Source organism: Haliotis cracherodii, unplaced genomic scaffold, assembly GCF_022045235.1.
Source record: "Haliotis cracherodii isolate W230 unplaced genomic scaffold, xgHalCrac1.p SCAF_13, whole genome shotgun sequence".
Taxonomy (NCBI): domain Eukaryota; kingdom Metazoa; phylum Mollusca; class Gastropoda; order Lepetellida; family Haliotidae; genus Haliotis; species Haliotis cracherodii.
The window spans coordinates 4,934,344-4,952,788 of NW_027266268.1; the positions used below are offsets into that span (position 1 = coordinate 4,934,344).

Below are 18,445 nucleotides of genomic sequence, written 5' to 3' on the forward strand. Positions count from 1 at the left end.
GGGTTGCTGAAGACCTATTCTAACTCGGATCTTCACGGGGATCACATCTCTAAAACAAAGAGGTCACAGAAGCTGTGGGGATTTCACAGCAAAGATGTTCAACACTCCATGCAGCAGACGACATTCAACATTGGGTGGTTACAATGAGCGACCAGGATTATCTTGTCACTGTACCCCAACAGTGTGGGTGTTGCCTGATGTCACACCACTGGTTTGTCAAACCCAGTCTACCACTTACAGACTTAATTAATGTACAACACAATCACAAACACAAAAGGCGTATTTATCTGTTCATTTATTACAGTTTCAAGCATACTTGTGTTGATAATCATAACCTGAGCATAAACACAGACAAATTGGATATTTAGTTCTTTTATCTAAATGAAACTGAAACATTTTTAACAATCAAAAACATGATTTTCTTGCTGTTTGGACCTTCAGTTGAACAGCAAAACATAGAATCTTTGAGTTGAGCACAAAGGATGCCAAGAGGCTGATGATGCATTGAAGCATGTCATGTTTTAATCTGAAAGGTTTGTATAGCAATTGTCCAGTGAGCATTCTGGTTTGGAATATGTCCCAAGAAACCATTACTTGTGAGAGGAGACAAAATTGATAGGGTCAGGTTCATTGACTTTGTTTAATGACTGACGACTTGGGACATTGTTCATGATATTAATCACTGGTTTGTCTGGTCCAGACTTCATTAATTACAGACTTCTGTCACATAGATGGAGTATCGTGAGTGAGGCAGTTAAACATGGGTATGGTATTGGTCTTCCTTTACCAATGTGACAGCCACGTCACCAGGTATGGGTTTCAGATAACAGCTTCATAGTCCTCCAATGAACCACACCTTATCATATTGATACTTCAAAGGCTGGTGTAAAAAGATACAAATAAACACCTGTTTATCTTTTAGTGATTATCTTATATTAATTAAAAATTTGAAAAGGAAATAAATAGCAATCAATTCCTGCACCTCGAAGAGTAAATGATGTGACCGTGATAATGACAGTAGCCAGTGTTGACATCCCTGCAGTACACACAGGGGAGTGGTGAAGATCCTACAAGCGTTAGTCTTGCTTCTAGCATGTCCAGACTCTTGAATAAAGAACATTTAGCGGAAATCTTTGAAATTTTGAAAATATATCTTGGCAATTGTCAACCTATCCCAAATCATGCTGGACCAGTTCTTTCATGAAACTTTTACTTGGTGCAGAGAAGCCCTGTCTTTAAGGATGTCCATAGTTCAGTGATGTTTCTTGTCTGCTAGAAGCTATTGGCTCCACTTACAGTTTAGAGGCCTTGCCTTACAATTCTGATAGACATAGATAGGGATAAGACACTGACAACATCCTAAATGGAAAATAAACAAAAATAAACAAAAATGGATCAATAAGGTGCTTTTGGCGTTGAGAAAAATGTTTCTTGTGGACCCGATCCATGATTATCTAAGGAGCTAAGGCCTTCACTCTCAACCTCTCTGTTGCTGAGTGGGATGAGAGACTGGGCAACGGTCTTGAAGGATCCTGGAAATAGGCTCTGAGAAAATTTCTAGAAGCATTCTGACCACTGAATGGTTAACATTGTTGATGAAAAATGTGCACATTTTGTCATTGCCAGTCTGTCCACTAACAAAATAAGACTAACTTCTGGCAGACGTCACATGTACATACTACATACAGTCTAGCTAAATTATCCACGGCCTAGTGAGCCTTCAAGTCATTCTACTTTGCACATGGATCATACTCTATCTATTCATATAGTCATCTAATATTCGGATAGCATGTCTGCAAATCTCTAATAATTTCATTTCTATGTACAATTTATTGCACACTTTTTTTCGATTTCCAAAACACATTGAAACTTCAAAAACAAATGCTTGTTTCAATAAACTAACACAAAAAAAATCAAAAAACAAAAATAATTATTAGTCCGGAAAATACATGGTTCAGACTTTTTCAAACATGGACAAATATTTCAATGGAGAAACTACACATCAACCAGACCCTGGTGCTACATGACCGTTCCCATGGAATTTGTTGAGCATCTGAAAGATGAATCTTGAAACCCAGGAACTTCAGCACAGGAGAGGTCAGTGTGTCCAGACCACATAGTTTAGTGTTCGAAGACGATACAGTCCCGGGGCACTTTCAGCTGTTGCCAGATCAATCTGTCGTGTGTGAGAATATTACAGCACATCTTTTATCACATGAATCTCCACTCCAAAATGTGTCTTGAAAGTGTTCAGAGTGAATAAATTACACAGAGCAGGAATCACTGGAATGTTAGTAACGTGGATAAGGCTTTTGATAACTTTTCTATTTCTTGTTTCAACTGTGACACCTGAAAAGAAAAGAACACAACTTTCTGTACAGGACATTAAGGACATGAACATTATGGGTTTTCAGATTTGCAGGTTTCATTGAACACTCAAAAACATGCAAATATAAAAAACATGTTTATTGGTAGGGCTGGGACGAGTCCAGAGTTACTACCCGGGTACCCTGCCCCCTATTACCCAACCCTACCCGGGTACCCACTGCAGATCTCCAAGGTTGGGAACAAAATGTCTGATTGGGAATTGTTTGGCCTGGCCAAAATTATTTCGATACATGTATCAAACCATCAGATCATGCGTACACTGAAGTTGACTGAAGCTTTATCTTTACCCAAACATACAAGTCAAAAGGAATGTGTGCATCGTCAGAAGGAATGCGAACATTAGCCACTTGTAGTGTAACCACTGAGCTATATTGAGTTTTTGTCATTAAACAATATATCACGTGACTAACCACGGGTCCGGGTAGTCCTGTGGGTGCCCGGGTCTTACTCACGATCCACCCGACCCAAGTACCCGAGTTACCCGTCCCAGCCCTACTTATTGGCATTGTAAAATACATAAGTTATCGGTGAACTTCAATTCTGTATACTTGTTTTGGGGTATTCAATATATTTTCACCCCCTTGGGTCAACTATATTGGGTATTTATAAACCATTAATAACCCACTCTTAAAATGCAATTTTTACATTTTTTACTAGAGCAGAATTAATGTTACTGTGATGCTTGTATTTGTTCAGCAAGTAAAGATCTCTGTGTGTTTGTGGGCATGGGTGTGTGCGGGTGTGTGTGTGCGGGTGTGTGTGCGCGGGTGGGTGTGTGCGGGTGGGTGTGTGCGGGTGGGTGCGTGCGGGTGTGTGTGTGTGTATGCAGGCAGGTGTGCATGTGTGCGTGCTTGTACTAGTCCAGACTAATGCCAATTTTATAGTGCTAGCCCACTGAGATACCATGCCGCAATTTAACATGAAAACCGAATCTAAGCCAGCCACTCCTTGTTTTAGCCCCAGACAGGTTAACAACAAGTACCATGCTCTCCAGGCAGACACTCTACTACCAGACCACAGAAGCAGTCCATAACGATCAAACTGAAGCATTGTTACACCATTGGGTTTTGGACATTTGCACATTTGTACCTTTTCTGTATTCTGGTTTCTGACGTCCTGGGGCACCTTGTCACTGTAGTCGGGTTTGGCTGCGGCGTCTTCCAGCTTCTTCAGTGACTTGCCCAGTGTCTCCTTCTTCCCTTCCAGCTTCTTTGTCTCCTTATCCACATCAATCAAACCCTGAAATAAACAGCCATAATACTGACTGAAGTTTTTCAAAGCTGCTCTCAGCAACATTCAAACTAGACCCTGGAACCTAAACATGCAAACCTGTAGCTGAACAGTCAATGCTGTTGTGTCATCATCTGTCACATATTGCAGTGAGTCAGAATCTAAATCCAAGACCATTTCAATGCAGCATCTGACTTCAAGGCCTTTTTAGTGCATCTGAATTCAAGGCCTTTTTCAATGCAGCATCCGAATTCAAGGCCTTTTTAGTGCAGCATCTAAATTAAAGGCCTTTTACAAAGCAGCATCTGAATCAAAGGTCATTTTGATGCAACATAAGAATTCAATGCCTTTTTCAATGCAGCATCTGAACTCAAGGCCTTTTTCAATGCAGCATCTGACTTCAAGGCCTTTTTTACTGCATCTGAATTTAAGGCCTTTTTCAATGCAGCATCTGAATCCAGTTTTCAAGTCTGCATAAAAACCTGCACATGCGCAACATTGATTTTCTAATCTTAGATTTGTTTATAACAACATGATCGTGCCAGTAAGGCATTTACTGTTAAAACTTATGATGAAGCACACAGACTATCAGGAATAGTCTGCAGCTGCTGATGGGAAGAGTCCTTGCACATCTGTTTCCTTCTCACCTTGAGCATGAGGTGTACTTCACACTTGGCCGACACAGTCAGCATGGCGCATCCCTCAGGTGCAGAGTCGGACACCAGGACGTGGACGGCACTGGAGTTGGTCAGGGTCTGGATGATGTCTGTGAACAACTTCACCTTGCTGGCTGTGTCGTCATCTGTACACTTCACGTACACTGGAAGAAGCAGAGAGGAGCTTGTGTCAGACATTCAGACATTGAGGATTAGACCATGAGGACCCCAGTCCAATTGTTTATTAAAGTTTGTAACATCCGTACTGTCAGGAATAGCAATGTGTTTGTTTGTTGTTTAACACGGCACTCAGCAATGTTTTAGCTATCTGACAGTGGCTTGTAAATAATCAAGTCTGGATTGTCTTTAACATAGACATACGACAGTCGTACCTCTAAGATCGCATTGTGAAACAGGGCCCTGTATTGTAGTTTAATGTTAATAAAGTTCACAAACAAAATCCTATGCCCTACCATCAGCTGTTGTCTTGGGGGTGAGGTTGTAGTCGGCCCGCATGGAGCGGATGCTTTTCACTATACTTTGGGCAAACTCAACACGAGATTCCCGGTCCATGTCTCGATGCTGCATCTGTAACAGAAAGATAGCCATAAGCACGGTCGGGTTTAGGTTGGTTGGTTTGTTGTTTTACGCCCCACTCAGCAATATTCAAGCAGTTTGAAGGCGATCTGTAAATAATCGAGTCTGGGGCAGACAATCCAGTGATTGATATCATGAGCATCGATCCACGCAATTGGGATCGATGACACACTTCAACCAAGTCAGCGAGCCTGACCACCCGATCCCGTTAGTCGCCTTTTACGGCAATAATGGGTTACTGAAGACCTATTCAACCCTGGATCTTCACTGGTATAAACACTATGGGAGAAATAACTTCTTGAACAATACTACGCATTGCAAATGTCCATGGCCTATAACAATACAGTAAACTACGGTTATAACGAACTCAAAGGGACTACTAATTTTAGTTCGTTATAACTGTTGTTTGTTACAAGTATATATACAACTTATACACAGCAAATGTCCAGGACAAAAAAAAAGTTTGTTATATCATGTATATCCGCAAGTTCGTTATAAGCGTGTTCATTATAAACGCAGTTTACTGTACATCCAACTTCATTATCCAGCTCCACCCAAGCACATAACATACCAGTATATTTTGTTTGTATATTGTGTCATGCTGTACTCCAGCAATATTCCAGCTTTATTCTAAATAATCAAGTTATTATCATGATTAATATGAATGTGTAATGCTATCAGAGCAGGATGACATGCAATCAACCAAGTCACAGAGCTTGGCCCAAGTCATGTGGTTCCCCTCTCCAAGAGGTTCTGCAGCATTGGTTGCTGGGGAACATTCTAACCCATAATCCAGAGGGGGTCTAGTCCATGAAACACATTCCACATGACAAACAGTATATAAAGTATGTCTCACATCAGCTGGTAGTGGATAGGCCGTGACACATATACTTGGCGGGGAGTTTTCTTGTCGCCTAGGTAACCGCTGGAACAACTCTTCTGTCAAGAAAGGCATGAAAGGGTGAAGAAGTCGCAGCCCTATGTCCAGACACGTGTACAGAACATGGCGGCACACAGCCTTGGCATCCTCATCGGAACCGTACAGGATCGGCTTCATGTACTCCTGAAACAGGTGAGCTAGAGAGTGTGAGTGAGTGAGTGAGTGTAGAAAGGTGAGTGAGTTGGTTTTCACACCGGTTTGAACAGTATTACAATCATATCAGGTCTTAGAGGTTTACCACTTTTGTGAAACCCACGAGCATGGGTATGGTGCTGACAAACCAAAAACATAATGTTATAAAAACCATTAAACATAGCATCATGATTTCCGAGAAATTAGTTGTACTGTGTACCATGTTCAGAAGACATAAAAAGGGTCATAACTCTGTCGACTTTTTATGATGGTTTTACATAGAACATGGAGAAGTTGAGGCAAAAGCAGCCCCATGTGTGTCTTTTGTGAGATCGTAACACAGCTAGTTACAACACGACTTGCTAATTCAAATCCAGACTCAAAGTGGCGTTTCTACCATCTCCGTTACCTTCTCACAACCAAACCAGATATCCTAGCAACAAGTACCAGACATTCAATCCCTGACCATTATTTACCAGTTACTTTATAGCAATATTAGAACTTCCCCACACTGACAGCGTTTACATTCGTTATCACTTCTGGTATCTTGAGTTATCTCCCTTTGACTGCAAGCGCTTGTCGTCACTATCACTATCTTAGGCAAGTGTATCCTGACACTCCATGGTACACAGTCTCAAGTTTACTTCTCAAAGCTAGACCCCAACTCACCAGGTACCAGTCACACAATTCGTACAACCAGAAGTTGTAGCAGGCTGTGGTGGCGGCAGGGAAGTCGTATGTCTGGAACCCACTCGTGCACGACTCCACAGCCAGGGACAGCCGACTCAGGATCCACAAGTCCATTTCCCTCTCCTTGCCGCTCAACTACAAGAGAAAATCAGGATGATGTAGCCTTTTCTAGGAGTCAGGTAATATTTGTGGAAGTCAAGTATACCAAACATAAGGAATACTTTGTCCACATATTTACATATATGAGTTGGGGGCACGGGTGGCCCAGTCGTGGAGGCACCGCAATTCGCTGTGCAGAGTTGCGTCCCTTGGGTACGCCAGAAACCTATGAGTGCTCATGGGTTTCATCGAAGTGGTAAACGTCTGATTCCTGCATCACTTCGAGCTTTCCTGACACATTAAGCTGACACGCCATGATACAACTGGAATACGGTTAAAAGTGGCGTTAAACATAACTCACTCACTCACTCACATGAGTGAGTGAATGAGTGAGTGAGATTGGTTTAGCAACACTTTGAAAGGTATTTCAGTTATCACAGAGTTTCTGCTTAATGTGGGAGGAAAGCCTGAAGTGATGAAAGTCTTAGATGTCTACCACTTTGGTGAAACCCATCAGCACAGGTATGGTGCACACAAACCAAGAATCATAACTTGAGAATTCAAACCCACGACGATAGGATTGTGGTACGTCTGAAGGATGCAACTCTGGACACCAACTTGAGGCGCTGTATTTAGTGGCCGGCCACCTGTGCCCATACCCCGAGCTGAGGGCTGCTTACCTGATGCTGTGCTGTGGGCTTGTAGTTTTCTCCCAACCCATTCAGGGCAAACTTCGTGGCGTTCCAGAGCTTGTTGCAGAAGAACCTGTAGCCCTGGACACGAAGCACATCCAAATTGATGTCACGACCTGCAGCCAATCACAACAAAAAATATATAGTCGATGTTTCCCAACTTAATTAAGATCAGATGACTCTGTGCATGAAGAGAAGTCTTTACCACCTTGATTTCAATCTTTGCAAAAATAACCACACAAACACAGATATACCCTTGATAGTCCACGCTTTTGGGTGCTCGGGATGAATTAGTGAGTGAGTGAGTGCATAAGTTCGGTTTAAAACAGCTTTCAACAGTATGTCAGTTATATCACGGCGTGTCAGCTTGAGGTGGGAGAAAAACCAGAAGTGATGCAGGTCTCAGACGTTTACCACTTCGGTGAAACCCACGAGCACAGGTACGGTGCTGACAAACCTAGAAACATAATCGGGGCGAACCGGGATTCGAATCCATGACAAATAGGTCCTCCGTGACCCCTCAGGATGTATAACATAACCGACAACATAATAGAGTTGAACTCTGTGTCAGCTTGATGCTGGAGAAAAGCCCAAAGTGATGAAGGTCTTAGACGTTTACTACTTTGGTGAAACCAACGAGCATCTTCCCGAGGCAAGTGAGGTAACTGACTCTAAAAGTCCAGTTTCAACCATTGCCGAACTAGCCTGGAATTATGAAGTTATGTTATGGCTGGACTAACGAGTCTATGTATCATGATTTGTAAACTGCCGTGCAGATTTCAGTCGATTGCAGAATTTGCAAAACATGTGTACTGTCAACTGAGCGTCAAAAGATATTTTGCAAATCTTTTAATCAAGGTGCTCATGCGATTTGAAGCCCTTTGCAAAGTAAGACCCGTTTTATTACAATATAGATCTTGATTATTGATCAAGTAGCCTTCACTGGGCGCAGCCATTTTGTTTGAAGCAAATGCAAGTGATAAAAGAGATGGAATCTGAATGGTAAATAGGAGGGACAAAGAAGGGACATAACTCGTAATAGCCTGTTGTGCCCCCATCACAAACTGACAGCTTACCTTGAGATGTGTAGGCAATGAGGGCAAACCGCAGGGCGTCAGTTCCACACTCAGGGATACCATTGGGGTAGTCGGCTTTCTGTAACACACACATGTAGCCCATGTCATTACTGTTTCCTTTAGGGGCTTTGAACTTTTGTTGCAGGACACTATCTAGTCTTGACAAGATCCTGCGCGTCCAAGGACAAAATATGATTATCCTTATTTCTATTGAATTTCTCATAGAAGAACAGAGAGGTGGTGAGGTGAAGTGAGGTGAGGTGAAATGGGGTTTAACGTCGCGTTGAACTTATGTAGCACAGTGTATGCATGTATGTTTGTTTGTTTGTTGTTTTACGCCGCACTCAGCAATATTCCAGCTATATGACAGGCGGTCTGTAAATAATTGAGTCTGGACCAGACAATTCAGTGATTTGTACGGCTGCTTGTACTAGTCCGGACTGATGACGATTTTATAGTGCTAGCCCACTGAGATACCATGCCACAGTTTAACATGAATACCCAACTCAGACACAGAATACTGACTCTGAAACGACCAGTCCTTGTTTTAGACCCTTAATTCCGAGCGCCAGACAGGGTAACAACAAGTACCATCTTTTAACGTCTTTTGGTATGACGCGGCCGGGGATCAAACCCCAGACCTTCAGCTCTCTGGGTGGACGCTCTACCACTAGACTAGGAGGCAGTCTACAACAGAGAGGGTGCAGTCTACCTCATCATTCTAATTATAGTTAGCATTTCTTTCCTTCTTGTTGATAAATGCCACAACCAGCAACATTCCAGCTACATGACAATGGCCGGTAAATAACCAAATGCTTTACCATAAAAAAGTGATTGATATTATGAGCAATATCCCTTGCAATCCAGATACTATTACAATACAATGAAATCAGCCAAGTCAACGAGCATGACCTGTCACCACCTATCCATTTAGCTGCCTCGTACAACAAGCACAGGTCCCATTGTAACCCAGATCAACCCTCCATGTTCTTTTCTTCTTATGCTAACAGTCTCATAATCAGGTGTCTCCACATCGCAGTGTGTGAATCAGTTAATCAGTTGAACAACTGTTGGGGTTGAAATATTACCTGTCCTTCAATGGCTTTCTTGACTTCTTTTTCATCCAAATTTCCGTCCAGCAGACGCTCATGAAGACCCTGCAGGTAAAAATGTATTTGTTTTGAGGACTTTGTTTGTTGTTCAAAGCCACATTCCTGCTACCTACATCAGTATGACATACAGGTGAGTGAGTGAGTGAGTGAGTGAGTGAGTGAGTGAGTGAGTGAGTGAGTGAGTGAGTTATTTGGTGAGTGAGTGAGTTATTTGGTGAGTGAGTGAGTTATTTGGTGAGTGAGTGAGTGAGTGAGTGAGGGTGGGTGGGTGGGTGGGTGAGTGAGTGAGTGAGTGAGTGAGTGAATGTGGGTGGGTGGGTGTTTGAGTGAGTGAGTGTTTGAGTGAGTGAGTGAGGTTTGACACTGCTTTGAACAGTATTCCAGTTATATCACAGCGTGTGCAAAAGAAGCCCAAAGTGATGCATGTCTCAGACGTTTACCACTTTGGTGAAAGGGCAAAGGTATGGTGCAGACAAACCTGGAAACCCATACATCGGACTTCCCATCACATTTCTGACAACTTCGTAGTCATCCACCACATTGGACATTGCTATGGTCACAATGCATGTGCAGCAAACACAATATATACAGAACTGGTTGTGACTAGTTTCACTTCTTCTATCACTGGAATCAGTTCTAATTTCTGAATTTCTGAATTTCAATTCGACTTGTCACTAATGTAAACTTTGTCAACAAAATGAAAATAGGCATGATCTTGAAAAACACAATATACCGGTATTTTCCAAATGTATTGTGACATATTTCAAATCGTGGTATACCGGTTATACGGCACATTATGAATGAAGCTCTGATGACAGATGGGGCCAGATTATATATTAGGCTAAAAATATCCAACATATAGCCTGCAGTTACTTCCCTTTAAATGCGAAATGCTTTACTGCGCATCTTGTGTGATGGTCATGGCGGCAATAGGATTTTGTATGCTTGTTTATGTAGGGAGGCTGTTCCCAGGTTAATGGTACACAGCTGCTTATTTGGTTACATACTAGTTTGTACAAGCAAAAACAAAACCGCCTGCACTATATTTTCAAAAGTCATTGCCTGAGAACCAATTTTTTTTTTTTAAACCTTATAATAGCATGGATACATAATACACTAGATAATTGTTTGTTTGTTGTTTTGACATTGGGCAAATTCCAGCTCTATAATGACGATGTGTAATTAATGGATCTATTTCACCTCCTCTTACAACAAGCGTTGCTTCCTGGGGACCGATCTTCTTACCCGGAATCCTCAAGGGTTTTGATAACAGAAGATGGAGTACAGGCAAGATTTGGTTGGTTGGTTTGTTGTTTAACGCTGCACTCAGCAATATTCCAGCTATATGACAGCGGACAATCCAGTGATTAATATCATGAGCATCGATCCACGCAATTGGGATACGATGACATGCATCAACCACGTCAGCGAGCCTGACCACCCGATCCCGTTAGTCGCCCTTTACGACAAACATAGTCACCTTTTACGGCAAGCATGGGTTGGTGAAGACCTATTCTACCCCAGAATTTGGATAATAGAAGATGGAGTACAGGCCAGACACTCACCTCCAGGCTGATTCCTCGTATCACATCGATGGGGTCGACAACATTGCCCAGAGACTTGCTCATCTTCCTGCCGTGGGCATCTCTTACCATGGCATGCAGGTAAACCTACAACCACATACATACCATGGATATACACACAGATATACACAGCACACAGGTTTTGTTTGTTTGTTTGTTTGTTTGTTTGTTTAATGCCACACTCAGCCATATTCCAGCCATATGACGGCAGTCTGTAAATAATTGAATCTGGACCAGACAATCCAGTGATTGACATCATGAGCATCGATAAATGCAAATGGGATACCAATTTTGGAAACACGATGAATATTGATGTGCTTTGCACAGTAGAATTTTTCTTTCACTTGTAAGCTTATATATGAAAGTAAAATATATGGAAATATTGCTGACATGCCATGCAAATATTTTGTCATTCAATGAAGTATCACACTAAATAATAAGTGACTTGAAAAACAGATCGTCTTACTGACCTCCTTGAAAGGCAGTTTCCCCATAAGGCTCTGTCCAAACATCACCATCCTCGCCACCCAGAAGAACAAGATGTCGTGTCCAGTCTCCAGGAGTGTGCCAGGGTAGAAGGCCTCCAGGTCAACAGTCTGCAACAGAAGGACGTAGACGGTCACACATGGAGTTTGTACACTGTCTACACACACAAGAAGGCTTCAAACGGTCTACATTGACAGTTGCACAAGAAGCCTGAAGAAAGTCTACATTGACAGTTGCACAAGGAACCTGAAGAAAGTCTACATTGACAGTTGCACAAGAAGCCTGAAGAAAGTCTACATTGACAGTTGCACAAGAAGCCTGAAGAAAGTCTACATTGACAGTTGCAAAGGAAACTGCAGAAAGTGTCTACTGACAGTTGTGTGTGGAGCCTGCAGGAGATGGGCTGGCAGGAATTTATGGTTGGAACTTACAACATTAATTCACCTAGGTTGGTTGGTTAGTTGTTAACGCCGCACTCAGCAATATTCCAGCTTTATGACGATGGTCTGTAAATAATCGGGTCTGGACCAGACAATCCAGTGATGTTATCATGAGCACAATTGGGATTGATAACATGCATCAACCAAGTCAGCATGCCTGACCACCTGATCCCGTTAGTCGCCTTTTACGACAAGCATAGTCGCCTTTTACGGCAAGCATGGGTTGCTGAATACCAATTCTACGCCGGATCTTCACAGGCCTAACTAGAAAGTGTTTTTACTCGTAAAAACATATGTCTCCCCCCACTCCCCTAACCCCCATTCATTCGTTTACTTCACGTTAAACCCTATCTCTTCATTCCCACCCTCCATTACTAAATAACAGAGACAAAAATAGAACTCCTAGAAATTTCAAACAACTAATGGGCACCACTTCAGTGCTGGGTTAATGTGTATACAAAGTTTCGCGAAAAATTTTAAACGGTTTCCGAGTTATGGTCAGGAAACAGAGCTTACCCCCATTCAGAGTCTATGTTCAACTTATCTCCATGGAAACGAGAAAAAATAAAAATGTCAAAAATCTCTAAATAGCAAAAGGCACCACTTCAGTGCTGGGTTAATGTGTATACAAAGTTTCGCGAAAAAATATTAAACGGTTTCCGAGTTATGGTCCGGAAACCAAGCTTACCCCCATTCAGAGTCTATGTTCAAGTTATCTCCTTGGAAACGAGAACAAATAAAAATGTAAAAAATCTCTAAATAGCAAAAGGCCCCACTTCAGTGCTGGGTTAATGTGTATACAAAGTTTCGTGAAAAAATATTAAACGGTTTCTGGGTTATGGTCCGGAAACGGTGGGAACGCCGACGCCGACGCCGACCCCGACGGGAACCGTGCCAAAAACAATATGTCTCCCTCCATTCTGGTGGAGACATAATTCACCTAGGACAGCTAAACCTACATGATTATTCTCCCAATAATTGACTTATGTAGCCTATGGCTAGAGAAACATGTGAGAACCCACCTGGTCTGGCCAGCCAAATATGGAGAAGGGGAAGAGAGCTGATGAGAACCACGTGTCCAGCACATCCTCATCTGAAACACACATTCATATTCACTCGGGGTGAAATGATACATCGGTGCATCGTGAGTTACCATACCAGATACATTTTTTAATGCATCGATACAAGAAGAAACACTGACTTACATAAATTATTTACAACTCATTTAACATGTTTAATGACCTCCAAGCGTTGCCTGCCAGATACTGCAAAATGTGTTGTGATTAGCATTTCAAGATCACTACTAAAAATAGCCGCTTAGAACGTGTGTACAGCTAGCCTTTCCCTTTGAACCTGCTCTGAAATATTCATAGTCAAGTTTCTGATCTGAGTAAAATATGCGTATCGGGATACATATCGTATCATGACCTATGTAGTGGAATATGTACTGTATCGTCACCTTCCTGTATCGTTTCACCCCTAATATTCACTACAGCCTGACAATGCGAGTCCAGACCAGGCAACTTGTGATTGAAAGCACCAACAACAATACAACTAACTCTCCACAAGACTGTATGACAAGAGGGATGACTTCAACTTTCCCTTTATGCTGAGAAATATTCCAGCAGCTATAGCCCATGGGTATCTACATTTGACAGCTTTTAAGGGAAAATCGAGCAAGCTCATTTTACGAAGATTGAAAGAGCGTCATTTTTCAAAAAGTTGTTTGATCAAGGTTACAACATTCAAGGCCTCAGTAAAGCTTTCAAAAGTTTTATGGTAGACAATTTACTTGCCTTTGCATGTGTTTATGATAAGTGCCACTCATGGGGCAGGATACGCTCACCTTTTCGCGAACACCTGGTATCATCACTGTTTGATATCAAGGATAAAAACCTCCTCCTCAGTCTTGACTGAGAATGTAAGCCTAGGGAAGAAGGTTTTTGGGGAAGGCTGACCTAATATCCTGATTAGGAGATTTTTTATCTAACTTATAAACCATCTACCTTATACACCGGGATACCTTACAGTGAAACAGTGCATCACGGGATACAAAGAATTTTGATGAAAGCTATGAGAGAAAGACAACATGCAGCATGCACACAAGTGAAGTGATGACATGTAAGATTGAACACCCTTCATCAGCTGCCCTGGTGGCTCAGTGGGAAAACAGTGGGTTACAATACTAAACACGATATGAGAGGTTGCATGTCCGATTCATATCATAGAATTTTCATGTGATAAAATTGTGACTTTTAACCAATCAAAAATCAACATTAGATTTATATCAAAAAGTTAGTTAATAAAATTCAACTGTAGACCTTACAATTCAATCAATGCTGGTGCATTTCCTTCCAAATGCCTGGGATTTCCTGGTCAATGATTACATTTGCAGTTTATCAACATGCTAAAGAACCTACTCACAACACAGTGTCACCTCCCAAAAGGTTTATAACTTGATTCATAGACACATGCTCACGATGTGGTCAGGATCATACAGTGGACTCTGCTTTAGGCAGAGATTTCTTATGATCATGGAAAGGGATTTGTTGCTTTTATTTACCTACCTTGTTTGAGAGAGATTTTTTCAAGTGGGACGTTAAACTTCTTTGCGGCTGTCTGTCGGGCTTCCTCCTCCGTGCGTCCACACACCCAGTAATCCCCATCACTGTCCTGTAGACAACACACACGACATACAGCTGAACAACATGAAGATGAGTGAGTGAGTATGGTTTTATGCTGCTTTTAGCAATATTCCAGCAATATCATGGCGGGGGACACCAGAAATGGGCTTCACGCATTGTGCCCATGTAGGGATTTGAAACCGGATCTTCAGTGTGACGAGCGAACGCTTTAACCACTAGGCTACCCCAGCGCCCCTGAAGGTGAGAAAAAATGGGGTTATATATTGCACTTACATAGCGACGTCCATGCACATTTGTGTGTGTGTGGCTGTTTGTACTAGTCCAGACTGATGCCGATTTATAGTGCTAGTCCACGGAGATACCACGTCACAGTTTAACATGAACACCCCACTCAGACACAGCATACTGATGCCGAAATGACCATTGCTTGTTTTAGCCTCTTAATGTCAAGCGCCAGACAAGGTAACAACAAGTACCATCTTATAACGTCTTTTGGTATGACAGTCTGGGGATGGAACCCCCTACCTTCTGCTCTCCGGATGGACACTCTACCACTGGACCACGGAGGCGGACCTGAACCACACGAAGGTGGTGACACTCATAAGAATCATACAAAAGCTACAGTCCATCAAATTTGGACGTCTCTCTCCAAAGTTATTGTATAAAAATGAAAATAGCAGCATTCCAGAAAACGAGAGAAACTGTGACCTACCTGGCCTGGCTTGACGCTGGGGTCATCAACAGTGACGAAGTAGGCGGGGATGCGATGTCCCCACCACAGCTGCCGTGATATACACCAGTCCCTGCACACAAACATCCACACATCAACATCCCCTGACATACAACACGACTACGACTCTCCCCACTCTGGTGTTACATGGGACATAGGGCGTCATTGAAAATAGGGAATTTGAACTATTTGCAATTTTACAGTCATTCTAAAGCTGTCAATTACAGATTTATATTTTCTAATGAACATATGTCCTTTTGTAGACTTGTTAAACACCCTTTGTCTGTTGTTTAACGCCACACTCTGAAATATTCTGGACAACACAATCCAGTGATCAACATCATAAGTATTGATCCAGGTAATTGGGTTATGATGACATGCATTCAACCAATTCCCGAGTCTGACCACCCAATCCATTTAGTTGCCTTTTACCATGCTTACAACCAGCATAGATTGCTGGGGATCTAATTTTTACCTGTAAACCCAATGGGTGTGTCAGCAGGTATTTTGTTTACCATATCCATGAAAAATAAGTTTGATCCATTGGATTATATTATAGATTAAGGAGTCGACGTCCTTAGCTAACTCTATATCATAATCAGTTCATAGTGCTACAACACAAAATTCAGGTGATTCTATCGTATGTCTCTTTCAAATAACTGGATACACTGGAGGAGTATCTGCCACAATTCCCTGAAAACACCCATGCCAGCACGCTGAGTCAAGGATCTAGAACTGTAAACATAGGAACTCACTGGACATTCCCCAGCCAGGTGTTCCACGTCTTGATGTGCATTTCAGGGATAATCTTCAACTCTCCGTCCTTCACAGCCTGAAGAACAAAAACAAATACTCATCAAAGACCCTAATCTCTGATGACTATGCTGGTCGTTAACTGTAGTATTACATCAAATCATTTGATCAGACAAACCAGCCCACACTGTCAGGGCATAATGACACACTTCCACTGTATCACTCAGACAAACCAGTGGTCGATATCATGAACATTGGCCCATGCTGTCAGGGAATAATGACACACTACCACTGTATCACTCAGACAAACCAGTGGTCGATATCATGAACATTGGCCCATGCTGTCAGGGAATAATGACACACTACCACTGTATCACTCAGACAAACCAGTGGTCGATATCATGAACATTGGCCCATGCTGTCAGGGCATAATGACACACTACCACTGTATCACTCAGACAAACCAGTGGTCAATATCATGAACATTGGCCCATGCTGTCAGGGAATAATGACACACTACCACTGTATCACTCAGACAAACCAGTGGTCGATATCATGAACATTGGCCCAAGCTGTCAGGGAATAATGACACACTACCACTGTATCATTCAGACAAACCAGTGGTCGATATCATGAACATTGGCCCATGCTGTCAGGGAATAATGACACACTACCACTGTATCACTGACAAACCAGTGGTCGATATCATGAACATTGGCCCATGCTGTCAGGGCATAATGACACACTACCACTGTATCACTCAGACAAACCAGTGGTCGATATCATGAACATTGGCCCATGCTGTCAGGGAATAATGACACACTACCACTGTATCACTCAGACAAACCAGTGGTCGATATCATGAACATTGGCCCAAGCTGTCAGGGAATAATGACACACTACCACTGTATCATTCAGACAAACCAGTGGTCGATATCATGAACATTGGCCCATGCTGTCAGGGAATAATGACACACTACCACTGTATCACTCAGACAAACCAGTGGTCGATATCATGAACATTGGCCCATGCTGTCAGGGAATAATGACACACTACCACTGTATCACTCAGACAAACCAGTGGTCGATATCATGAACATTGGCCCATGCTGTCAGGGAATAATGACACACTACCACTGTATCACTCAGACAAACCAGTGGTCGGTATCATGAACATTGGCCCATGCTGTCAGGGCATAATGACACACTACCACTGTATCACTCAGACAAACCAGTGGTCAATATCATGATCATTGGCCCATGCTGTCAGGGAATAATGACACACTACCACTGTATCACTCAGACAAACCAGTGGTCGATATCATGAACATTGGCCCAAGCTGTCTGGGAATAATGACACACTACCACTGTATCATTCAGACAAACCAGTGGTCGATATCATGAACATTGGCCCATGCTGTCAGGGAATAATGACACACTACCACTGTATCACTCAGACAAACCAGTGGTCGATATCATGAACATTGGCCCATGCTGTCAGGGAATAATGACACACTACCACTGTATCACTCAGACAAACCAGTGGTCAATATCATGAACATTGGCCCATGCTGTCAGGGAATAATGACACACTACCACTGTATCACTCAGACAAACCAGTGGTCGATATCATGAGCATTGGCCCATGCTGTCAGGGAATAATGACACACTACCACTGTATCCATCAGACACTCATCAATCAGCTCCTACAACAAGCCTGTGTATTGGGGATCACTTGTGGCCGTGAATGCCCGCAGGGTCCACCTGGTGACTGAAACTCACCTTGATTGCTGCAGCATTCATGTCCTTCACATCAATATACCACTGTGGCTTCAGCAGGGGCTCAATAACATCCTTGGACCGACTGAAACAATGAAGGGAAATCATGTTTGTTAACGCCATAATCAGCAATATTCTAGCTGGTCTGGACCAGACAATCCAGTAATTGACATCAAGAGCATCTATCCACACCATTGGGATATGACATGCATCAACCAAGTCAGCAAGCCTGACCACCCGATCCTGTTGGTCGCTTCTTACGACAAACATTGTCACCTCTTACTGCAAGCGTGGGTTGCTGAAGACCTATTCTAACCCAGATTTTCACAGGTCCTACAGAAGACTGAAGAATGGTGGAATATATATGGGCCACGCGGAGTACCTCTAGTTGTTCCCCATCAATCTATCTGGATAATA

General features: G+C 42.5%; 1 protein-coding gene across 1 annotated transcript in view; it reads right to left on the reverse strand.

The window, feature by feature from the left end:
• Positions 1–285: 285 nt before the first annotated feature.
• LOC139459527 (valine--tRNA ligase-like) overlaps positions 286–18,445 on the reverse strand; it is a 33,394-nt gene continuing 15,234 nt past the window's right edge. The window contains exons 13-28 of the mRNA XM_071241054.1: positions 18,032–18,113; positions 16,252–16,328; positions 15,479–15,569; positions 14,689–14,794; positions 13,144–13,214; positions 11,666–11,791; positions 11,178–11,282; positions 9,589–9,657; positions 8,501–8,579; positions 7,413–7,540; positions 6,613–6,768; positions 5,728–5,934; positions 4,748–4,862; positions 4,266–4,438; positions 3,478–3,627; positions 286–2,349 (exon numbers count right to left, since the gene is read on the reverse strand). Of these exons, the coding sequence (XP_071097155.1) occupies positions 2,281–2,349; positions 3,478–3,627; positions 4,266–4,438; positions 4,748–4,862; positions 5,728–5,934; positions 6,613–6,768; positions 7,413–7,540; positions 8,501–8,579; positions 9,589–9,657; positions 11,178–11,282; positions 11,666–11,791; positions 13,144–13,214; positions 14,689–14,794; positions 15,479–15,569; positions 16,252–16,328; positions 18,032–18,113 (1,804 nt within the window). The 3' untranslated portion in view covers positions 286–2,280. The remainder of the gene's footprint in view (positions 2,350–3,477; positions 3,628–4,265; positions 4,439–4,747; positions 4,863–5,727; positions 5,935–6,612; positions 6,769–7,412; positions 7,541–8,500; positions 8,580–9,588; positions 9,658–11,177; positions 11,283–11,665; positions 11,792–13,143; positions 13,215–14,688; positions 14,795–15,478; positions 15,570–16,251; positions 16,329–18,031; positions 18,114–18,445) is intronic.